The 11,581-nt window shown below is 45.7% G+C and overlaps 1 protein-coding gene across 2 annotated transcripts in view; it reads right to left on the minus strand.

Moving 5' to 3' along the window:
* The window catches only part of IGSF11 (immunoglobulin superfamily member 11), a 154,645-nt gene extending 143,854 nt beyond the window's left edge, over window positions 1–10,791 (minus strand). The window contains exon 1 of one of the 2 annotated variants that reach the window (XM_043538692.1): window positions 10,280–10,791. In XM_043538692.1, coding sequence (XP_043394627.1) covers window positions 10,280–10,298 — 19 coding nt within the window. In that variant the 5' untranslated portion in view covers window positions 10,299–10,791. Of the gene's footprint in view, window positions 1–5,014; window positions 5,420–10,279 lie in introns of those variants that run through there. The other variant, XM_037909201.2, reaches the window with a different exon arrangement.
* Window positions 10,792–11,581: the final 790 nt, after the last annotated feature.

An 11,581-nucleotide genomic window follows, 5' to 3' on the forward strand; every position in this document is an offset into this window, starting at 1 on the left:
CCACTAATGAAGAGCGGGGTATTATTATTATTATTATATTATTACTACTTTATTAACACTTGATTGGGAATCAGGTACTCCTGAATTCTAAGAAGCAGAGCTGGGAGGAGGCCCTATGTGATACTGAGCAAGTCACTTCCCTGCTCTGTGCATCAGTTTCCCCATCTGTAAAATGAGTATAATGATCATGCCCTCCCTTATCAAACAAAAGTGTCGGGAGAACTCATTGGATAATATTTGTAAATTACCATGTTAATACTAACTAGGATTTACAAGAAGGGAATTTTCTTCATTACACCTCTGTCTGTTAACATCCAGAGGCTAAATTTCACTCTGGACTGTTATAAAAGGAAAGCAGAATTATTGCTCAACAAGAAGAAAACTACAAAGAATAGATTCTCAGTGTGTGCATTTCTCCTTGAAATACATTGTGTTAAAAGCACTTTACTGTTTTTTAAAAAAAGCACAATGATAGTAGCATCCTGCTAAATATAGATGAGTCACCACAATTTAGTAGTTAAGAATACCATTAGAAATATTGCTTATCCTGCCACATGCATTTAACATTCTCTAGTGGTTAGAACTTGGACCAAGGAGCCAGGACTATTTGCCTCTATTCATGGCTCAGCCACTGACCTTGAGCAAGACCTTAAAACGCCTTTGTGCCTCAATATTGCCATCTGTAATATTGGCATAGTGCTACTCACTCACATCTCAGGAGGGAGCGGAGAAATAATTTGCAAGTTTCTTAAGACGTTTATGCAATATTTGGAATATTCAAACTGTTACAGAAAAGCTATATATAGTTGGTCTTGAAGTGCTTTGAGATCCCACAGTGACAGACATCCTATAAATGAAAAACTGTTTGAAGAGTTGTCAAGGTTCCTTCCCCACTCTGAACTCTAGGGTACAGATGTGGGGACCTGCATGAAAGACCCCCTAAGCTTATTCTTACCAGCTTAGGTTAAAAACTTCCCCAAGGTACAAACTTTGCCTTGTCCTTGAACCCTATGCTGCCACCACCAAGCATGTTAAACAAAGAACAGGGAAAGATCCCACTTGGAGACGTCTTCCCCCAAAATATCCCCCTAAACCCTACACCCCCTTTCCTGGGGAAGGCTTGATAAAAATCCTCACCAATTTGTACAGGTGACCACAGACCCAAACCCTTGGATCTTAAGAACAATGAAAAAAAGCAATCAGGTTCTTAAAAGAAGAATTTTAATTAAAGAAAAGGTAAAAGAATCACCTCTGTAAAATCAGGATGGTAAATACCTTACAGGGTAATCAGATTCAAAACATAGAGTATCCCTCTAGGCAAAATTTTAAGTTACAAAAAGACACAAAAACAGGAATATACATTCCATTCAGCACAGCGTATTTTACCAGCCGTTAAACAAAAGGAAATCTAAAGCATTTCTAGCTAGATTGTTTACTAACTTTACAGAAGTTCTGAGTCTGCCTTCCTGATCTGTTCCCGGCAAAAGCATCACACAGACAGACAGTCCCTTTGTCCCCCCCACATCCTGATTTGAAAGTATCTTGTCTCCTCATTGGTCATTTTGGTCAGGTGCCAGCGAGGTTATCTTAGCTTCTTAACCCTTTACAGGTGAAAGGGTTTTGCCTCTGGCCAGGAGGGATTTTATAGCACTGTATACAGAAAGCTGGTTACCCTTCCCTTTATATTTATGACAAGAGTACTGAGAGAAAAGAGATGAAAAGTCAGTTATGCCCATTTTCCAAAAGAGGGGAGGAAGCCTTTTGGAGAAGACCAAGAGTGGGTTAATGCATTTGGGTTTACCTCTAGAAAACAGGTCAGGTCACAAGTGAAATAATGTATCTACACAGTCAGGAAGCCGTGCAGTTTGACACAAACAGCAGCCTGTTCAGACGATACGCAAGGATAGACGAGCAAGGGGCACTGTCCTCGGACCACAACTCAGGAGCTGTAGCAGAGCCGGGAGTGAGAGGGAGCAGGCCTGCAATAGAAGCAGGTGCTGTATGGCAGGGCTAAAGTGCGCTACCAGAGCTGCGTAAAAGGAGTCCAAGACTGGACTAAAAGAGCACAAGGTACTGCAGATCAAGACAAATGGTGTAGAACTGTGTGAGAAGCTGCAGAGCAGTTGCTGGGACTCTGGCAGACTCTATGCGGTGCTGTCAGTCCCTCCGTCTCGAGAGCCCGCACTGCACGTGCACAGTTAAACACGTTCACCTGTTGCAACACAACATCACATGATTGAAACCTCATTTTGTTAAAAATGAATCTTCAATTTAGCTGTTCCCAATGTGTGATTTCTAACACATTTGAAAATTTGCAATAAGCTATTACTGGCAACATAGCGGGATTGCTTTGCAAGCATAGGTTTTGTTTAAGCTTTAAACAGAATTCCCTCCCTACTTTTCATATACTCCACTAGGGGGGCTGAATGTCCAGTAACATTTGTATAAATCCCCCTTAATGCTTTACAGGGAAACTAAAGATACCCATACTGCATGCTCCTCAGGGCAGGGAGAGTATTATAAGCCTAAACAAAGCTGCACACTAGCTCTCATGAAACGAAATCACCACTCTTCCACAAAACAACATAAATTAAAGGGGCTATGACACCGGGTTCTCATCAGGCAATTCCCTAAAAAGTTTGACCATACCATGTCACAGGTGTAAAGTGATTGGGTGCAAGGAGACCCTTGGAGGTTCCAGCCTCAGTCCAAATATCACCTTGAATCAAACATGCCAAACCCGTGAAAAAAGCACAGAAATTGGGCTTGTTTTTGGCTTAATTGGCTTGTGAGTTGCTTGTTGCCTAGTTTTTGGCTTGTAGCTTGTTTGGCTTATAGCTTTTAAAAAAAAAATTGGCTCCCAGCAAGCAGGGGCAAGGAGGGGAGAGAGTCAGGGGTGCACAGCAGGCCCACCACAGTCCCAGATGGCAGGCCAGGGGGAAATCTAGACACAGTGTTGGGGCTCCCAGGGATTGCCTTGTTTTGAAATGGGATTAGCTTGATTTTTGGCTTATTGTGAAAACCGGGGTGCTTATTTACCACGTGTGGCTTGAATGTGGGCCAATCTCCCTGTTCTGTAAATAAAATCTTTTATTTAAAGGTAAATTTGTTGTGTGTCAAGTAGTATCTATCAACATTGTACAGTAAAATGAAAGCCCCAGAATAAATATTGGTTAGATACTTTACCATGTAAAGAGATAGTGAAGTGCAACTCAAATTTGTCCCCAAAATTAGAGTTTGTAATAAACTTATACAAAAATCTCACATTAATAGAAATGTTTTCATTATTCCCCCTCCCCAGTAATTTGGGGGACGGGAGGAAAGGTTCTATTTAAACAATCATACTGTTGTATTGTTTGTAGCCCAAACACTGCAGCATTGAGAAACTAATCCGTGACGTTGTTTTCACTTTCATCATTATCCAAGCTAAGAAAAATTGAAAAAGTAAACAAACAACATGAATAGTACTTCCTATTTCAGGGGTAATCAGTTATTTTTTGTCAAGGTCCAAATTTCTTCAAAGAATAGTCAATGTCCAGACTCCAGAGAAAATACAAAAATAATAATGATAATAATAAGTAAATAAAAAGATTTCAGAGTCCCTTCAAAAGCATATCATGGTCCAGATTTGTCCTGCAGTCTATTGACTATCACTCCCCTATTTAATCTAAAACGTTTTTAGTAAAATGGGTAAGAAAATATATTGTAAACAAACTCTCTTTTTTAAGCTGACAGGAAAAAATGTTCAATACAACCTAATTTAGGCTCCTAAATCACTTTTGAAAATTGGACTTTGGGATTTAAGTCACTTCAGCAGGTTTGAAAACTGTACCCAGTATCCGAGAGGAACTATACCTTAACAGGTCCTAAACTATGGAGAGGGAAAGGACCATTGCTTATCAGAGACAATTCAGGCTCTCCAGTCTGCCTGCTGCTGAAAAGAGGGCATAACTAACTGGTCAAGGGATGAGTGTGGAAATTTCTGTTCTTGACAGACTCTTATATTGTTCCCATCACCTTGGTATCTGAGCACTTTCCAGTGGTGCATTAAGTGATGTAACTAACATTTTGTGTGTAGTTTGAGCTCTCTCTCCCCCTACTCTAGAGGAGAGCTGTGAATGCAAAGTAGATAGCATTTCGTTTTGGTAGGGGTATGGGTTGGGGTTGTCTTGTTAACTGTACATGCTGCTCTGTGTTTATGTGAGAGAAGGCAGGTGGAGAAATGCACCTGCAGCTGAAGGTACTGGTGAGGGTTGTGATGATCTTTAGTCTCGTGTGGGAGTTCCTACCACGGTCTTGGACCAACCCCCTGAGAAAGCTCTTTCTCCCTCACAGACAAGCTTTACCCTACTGGTAGAAAGTTGCCTGGGGAGAAAAGTTGTAAATCACGATCTTCATCCTGGAGCTTTAAGCAATCTTTGAGCTAGGCTGGGGCCAGGCCACGGAGCATGAAGCGGAATACTTTAAAGCAAGTTCAAGAGCCCAACAGAAAACGCTCCTGGGAACACAGCAGAGATAGAGGAAACGGACCACACTCCTCTCCATGTCTGGTTGCAATATAATAACTCCATCAGACCCACCTGCGTTACAAACGACCACAGGAGCAATCGCACACTTCCCGTTCCCTATAAATAAGCCAAGGCTAGGCAGCTGACTGGGCACAAATCAGAACGTCTCCGTCCCTCTGACAAGGGGCCTCCCCTTCCCCTGGCGGAACAGCCCGGGGCTCGGGAAGCCCGCGTGGGGAGGGCGGCGGATCAGCCCCTCGCTGGGACTTCCAGCCAACTTGCTTAGCTCACCCCTGCAGTGGGCAAGCGGACAGCGCCTGGGTGCCCAGCTCAGCGATGCCACCCTCCCGAGCCCAGCACCCTGCGCCTAGTGGGCGACCGCTTCCCCCTCGCCCGGCCCGGCCCGGGCCCCGAGAAAGTTGGGAGTTCAAGTCCCGCCCGGGCTCGGAGTGAAGTCGGAGGGCCGGTGCCCCCGCGCCGCCCTCCCCGCCCAGGGCGGCACTCACCTCGCAGAGACAGGAGCGCAGCCAAGGGGCCGACCCACAGCCCCCAGCCGCCGGAGCCCCTCGGAGTCATGCCGGGCAGGGAGACGGGCTCAGCCGGCATCTCGCGCCCCCTCCCCGAGCAGCGGCGGCTCCGCGCCCGGCTGCCAGCCCCCCAAGTCCAGCCGAAGCCCCCGGGGGGCGCAGGCGGCGGCTGCCCCGGCCCCAGGTGCGCTCAGCCGCCCGGAGCTCCCAGCCTGGGCTGCTCCCGCTGCCGCCGCTGTCCCGGGACCGCCCGCCTGCACCGCCCGCTCCCCGGGAGGCTCTGGAGCTCCGGAGCCCCGGCAGCCCGGGGACGCCGCCAGGCTCCGAACCGGCCCGAGAGCGCAGCCTGGCGGCCCCGCCGAGCTGCAGCAGCCCGCCACCGGGATGCCACCCGGCCCCGCACCGCAGGTACCCCGGGCTCCGCTCCGCCCGAGCGCCTGCCTCACACCGCCGGGGGCTCTGCTGCTGCCCCGAGCTGTCGCCCCAGAAGCCGGAGAACCGCACAAACCAAAAGCGCAATAAAACTGCAGGGCGCATCCCCCCCTCCCCTCCCTTCCCCCAAGAGGCGGGCTTCTTTAGAGCTGCACGCTGCTCTATCCCCCTCATCCCGCCACCCCACCCGCTGCCCAGCACAGCTGGCTCCTAGAAAGCCAAAGGCCGCTTTCCCCTAGCCCGAAAACACTGGCTGCCCAAGCTTCGACGTGCACTTGCCAGAAGCCCAAAGGGCCGCTCTGAGCCTGCAGGTTTCAGCCCTGCTCCGGCTGCACCACCTCAAGCTGGTCTAAGATAGGGTGGCCCCTGGAGACAGCACCCTCCAGTGACTTAGTCAGCGATGTGCCAGCTTTATGCCACTGAAATCCGGGCACTCCAGAGACAACTGCTCCAGCTGTGCCATGCCTTGTTGCCAGCCCAGTGCCCAGCAAAGGTCCCTCCCTGCAGGTGATACTCCATCTTCTTCCAAGTCATCGCCCTGCCTGGCTCGGTTCAAGAGGGAGCATCACGCCCATAACATCAGAAGGCACATGCCCACATCTTGTTTTCTTGCATAGAGACCAGGCATTCCAACGTGTGATGCTCCATTTTGGTCCAAGTTAAGCTGCAGCTCCTCACAAACCAGTCCTGCCTCGTCGCTCCTTGCAATACTCAATTTTTTTAATCCCAGCAGGCACATGGCCTCCTGTGGAACAACAGGGCCCAGCTTGTGATGTGCCAGCCCGACCTGAGCAGAGGCTGTGGCTTGTGGCGATGACACTCTTAGCTAGCCCCTGTGCTATTTCCCTCTTAGAGTCTGTACAGTTCTGGAAGGAAGACTGCATTGTGGGACTTACTGCCTCTATGGCTTGCACCTCTGTATTAGTGGCTTGGGTAGGCGACACTGGACTTGTCTGGACCAGTAGTCTCTGCACTACCCAACTTCAAGTGGCATCAATGCCATGGGCCTAATTTTCTGAGGTATTGTGCACAAACAATTCCAAGTCAAGTCAATGGGAGATACAGGTGTCGCGGACCTCAGATAATCAACCAAGATATTACTGAAAATAAAGTGAATTGGATTGCTGAGCCAGCAATGCTGTGTAACCTGAGAAACACCAAAAAACATCAAGCAGGGTAGAGATGCCACGGCCCTGGGCAGGGGAGACTGAAACTGCTCTTATTCATGAAGCTGGCACCTAGGTATTACAGGGATGCGGCCATTAGAAATGGATAGACAAACTGAGCAAAGAGAAACAGTTTCCGTTACTTGATGGTGGTGCTGAAGTGTCCTTTTCCTCTGCTGAGAGCTGAGACCTGGGAGCTACCTTAGCCTCTTGACAAATAAGTGTTTGATTAAAACCAGTCTCACTGCATTTAGCACATGGCAATTTCACTTGTGCCATGTCATCTGCTTGCCGAGAGGTAGACCACTAGAATCAGTCCAATCAATGAGCAGGTCCCTATGCAGTGGCTGATTGGCTTCATTTCCTGCAGATTACCCATAAGCATGACTGTAATCAGGATCCTAGTGGGCAGCACTTCCCCCAATTCCTCCTGGTCAGGTGGATAGGCGCTGTGCCTATCAGTTAATCGCCTTCTAGCATCTGACCCCCACAACGTATCATGTCATACCAACAAAGGCAAAGGTGGCTTTAATTAGTTATTTCAGTGGTTGGCAAAAATCAATCAATCTGTGGCTATGCAGAAAGGTGGAATGACAGCCACAGGGAACAAATGGCTAGATATTTAGAAATAACCCTCATTCCACAACACACCACCACCTCCAAAGCAGCTTTCAAATTGCTCAGGAAGGACTTTAGAGGTGTCCCCTTGTTCTTGGAACTCTAGTGGATTACTGGGAATGAAATTTAGTCTTCCCCAATACTTAGTATGCTCCAGCTCCTTGTTTGAAGATGACAAAGTACCAAAAAAGTCAATACATCCGCAACTAGATCCCTGGGAGCAAGTGACTGGCAGGTATGTATTTACTGCTCCCTTGGGTCCATTTGCACATCAGGGAGTGCCTGTGACTCCCCACTGACACTGGTGGAACAGCACACTCCTGTGAGTGGAGGAGAGTTACGCATACAAATTCTCCAGGCATCAGCAGCTGACTACTGCAAGTCTTCCTGTCAGGTACTGCATGAATTTAGTGACTAATATCTTTGCCAAACATAGCATGTAAGATCTTGGCAAAGACATTAGGCAAAAGAATCCACAATTATTAGCTGCTTTATCCTTTTAAAGAATTACTGTGAGTAAGGTAGTTCTCATATATCAGGGAATTATACTTTTCTGGGACAGTTCAGTGAAGAACCTTTCCAGAATAGGTGCTATGTATTCTTCAAATGGTTTATAAAAATTATGTGGGAAGCCACCAGTTCCAGGAACTCTGTCAGATGCCAAGTCATGAATTGCTTCTTCTGCTCCTGAACTGTTATTGGGTTATCCATTACTATCCGCCAATTTATTAAAGGTGCCATTGCTCAATAATTGAACAAAATCAGCTTTCTTCTGGCTTATAAAGATAATGATAAAATTTACTGAATTGATCATTAATAACTTCAAAGTCTACTGAAACTTGGTTCTCTCAGTGTTATTGAGGAAATGGAGTTGGCAGCTTGCTCTGTTTTAATTCTATTTGGGAAGAAATGTGACAGAACATCAAAAACACATCCACTTAATTATCTTTACAATTTTTCCAAGGGGAAAAAAAACTTGAACAGCTTTTTCTGAACACTAACATCTATACAAGATAGATTGAGCTAACCACAGCAAATGCTGGAGATGCCACTACCCATCAATTATGAATCTGTCCCATATAGTTTTTTTCCTTGCCAAGATTTACAAAAATATTGGAGCAACATATTCAAAGGTCTTTCTATAACTCTTAATACAAAAATCTGTCCCTCTCCAAGAGTCCGTAATACTGGAATTACAGAATTATGTTTTCCAGCAAACACCAACCAATGGTGGCAACAACATGTCTTAACCCAGACTGCTCAGAGAATGGAAATCTAATTTATTCATAACAGCTGGAAGAATTTAATACACATAGCTCTGATTGATAAAATACATTACTGACAAAATGGGGAAAGGTACTAACATTTATCATGTGGATGCACAACATAGCATGGCTGTTATATGATGTCATAATATTTTTTAAACTGCATTGGCAACAAGTATACACTTGTTTTATGATCATGCACTGGCCCTTTTCTGAGTCAAAATTAAAAACAAAATAAATACATGGACTGAAATAGAAGCTAAAAATGTAAAGCAACGGGCTTATATTTGGATTATTTTATCTTGATATTGTAATGATCGTATCCATTGAAATATCTTGATTATATTGGGGGGTGGGGAGTTATTAATTTTGAAAAATATTCCTGGTCTCAAGGCCTATCGTATTGGTACCCATTGTGTTAGGTGCTGTATACATGGAGAGAAAGTGACAGTGCATTTAAAAAAAAAAAGTTTTTAGTTTAGTCTGCTTCCCAGCACCTAATCCAACTGTGCCAGTCCAGTTCATGTGTGACTAGTGTTCAGAATCTCAAACCATCTCTCTGTGCCTTTCTGCCATGTACAACTTGATGTGATGCATATAAACCTAGGTCCACATTCATTCTTGGTGTAACCCCATTAAATGGAGTTACACTAGGAACAAACTAAGCCTTTAATTCTAGGAATTCATTTAAAAAAACAAGAGCCTTTAATCCTAAATTAAGTCTCAGCTAAAATATCAGGAGGCACATGTTCCTCTTAAAACTGGGGGCCAAATGTTCAAACCTGCCCCTAAATTGCGCATTCAGATTTGGCTCTGGGCGTAAGAAACTGCTCTGAGTCTTACGGGTCTTTCCACACACTCTGGCATTAGTACAATCCATCACATGTATCAAAATAAACAAGGACTGTTAATCCTTAGGTTATAACTGACATCATGGCCAGTTGTTTATTGATACCACAGGCCACATGGGACCTGCCCGAGACGATAAAGTCCACTGAGTTAGTAGCATTTTGGATATTCGAGAACCCAGATCCACTTAATGACATCAACTTTTGTACCCAGGTACCTCACCTCAGTTAACACTACAATAAAACACAAAGACATAGTGACAAGCAATAGCCTGTTGGCTGTTAATCCATAAAGCAGAATGCCATAGGTTCATATCCATGGTCTTGTGATGGGATATACATATTCCACATAGGATTAGGAGGAAAGGGGATAATTCCTGCAAAGGGAGAAAGGCACAAGACCAGCCTTGCCCTAGAGAACTATATTGTGCTTGCCAAGCATAGAGTTTACTCCTAAATTCATCAAGGCAGATACTTAACTGAAGAGGAAATTATATGGGCTGGTCAGAGAAGGAGGAAGTGTTCATTCCTCCTCTACCCAGCCTGGGGAAGACTCCTAGGACTGATTTGGAACGGGGAGACTGAAGGTGCTGAAACAAGAACTCCTTTGCTCTGTGTTTACACCTTTCACTCCAGGAGGAGAGAGAGAGTTGTATCCTCTCTAGTGGGCCAGCCCTCTGATTCAGCTCCACCCGCAACAGGATAAAAGGGGGATTTTCAGAACATGGTAGCTAAGACCTTTTTAAGCCCCAGTATAGGGATGACAAGTTGGATTGTAACACGTTGTCTAGTCACGGTGAATCCTACAGGGAGCCTGGAGCTCCCGTCAGCCAACTAAGGTGTTAAAGCACAACTTCCCCTTTCCATGCTACAGTTTTAAAATGGGTTAGCAAACAGACCAGCCCACTTCCTCACCTCTCAAGTGCCCTCTCATGCCCAGATGTAGTGTTGCTGGGGACTTGGCCTCACACCCCTCCAGATGGCCACTTCTTTGGCCTCACAATGACTAGTCCCAGCTAGCATCTTCTCCTGACTCCCTCTCCAGGTCTTCTGTAGCTCTGCTCTTCGGCCAGGTCAAACAACAGTTCATTTCCCTTCCAGGGGAAATGAAGGGCCAACTTAAAGTTCACAAACAATGTCCAAACTTACAGTTCTTCTGCCCCTCTCAGGCTTGACTGAAATCTCCTGCTTCTTGGCCCCTGCAGAGATTCTCTGGAATTGCTTCTTCCTTAGAAGGATTCCCTCACTGCTTCCCTTCACCAGGGACTCCAGCAGTTTACCTCTGAGGATCTCTCTGCTCTGTATATAGGCCATATCTCAGGGCTCCCACTCTCTGTAGATGAATCAGCCTCACTCCCTTAAGTTTTTCCCAGAAAGGAACTCCCCTTGTTCCTCTTTCCAGGATCTTCCTTCCTCCTGCGTTCCCAGCTCTGTTCAGGTAGTACCCTCCTTACTGCACCATCATCACCACCACTGGAGGGGGAGGGGCAATCTTTCTAATTAAGTCCCCTTACATCCAGCTGTGGTCACTGATTAGTCCTTATGTTGCCAGCTCATCAGTGAGGTTGAGGAAAGCGGTTAAGTCATGGGCAAGGCTGAGACCAGCTTGCCTCAAAGGACTGGCAGGTCCATGACATGATTTAAGAATACACCTTTTTTCCTAGTATAGGCAGCTCAGAGCCCCTAGTCTAAAGCAAAGACAGCTTTATCCCTCTCAGAGGATTATGTTGCTGAACTGAGATTGTCAACTAACTCTGTTATTTTGTTTTCCTTTATTTTCACTTCCCATAGCTACAGTGAACTGCTTTTTTCTCCACTTCACAAAACCTACCGCTAGTGTCGGCAGTCAATAGACCCAGAGTCTGTACCAACCTCTTACTCCTAAGGGTGGCTTCTTCAGGTCAGGCTTGAAAGACAGCTATGGCTGCCACTATCAGGCCTCTGCTGATGAACTTAAGATTTCAATCTCCAGAGCAGAGCTGTCAGTCCAGCACCTTTCTCCGCCACTAACTTCATTTAGTGCTGCTTAAAAATGCATACACTTAAAAAGCAAAGTTCAGTCATTTGAGTGCAAATGGAAATGTTCCATTTTAAAAATCAGTACTAAAATTTAAGGAAAATCTTGAACTGGTTTTTTTAACTTTCTTTTTTTTGGAATGTTTCAAGTCTATTCAGGCTCACTGGCCCATTCAGTTCTTGGCCTTTTTAGGGAATAGC

The sequence above is a fragment of the Chelonia mydas genome, chromosome 1, assembly GCF_015237465.2.
Source record: "Chelonia mydas isolate rCheMyd1 chromosome 1, rCheMyd1.pri.v2, whole genome shotgun sequence".
Lineage (NCBI taxonomy): Eukaryota > Metazoa > Chordata > Testudines > Cheloniidae > Chelonia > Chelonia mydas.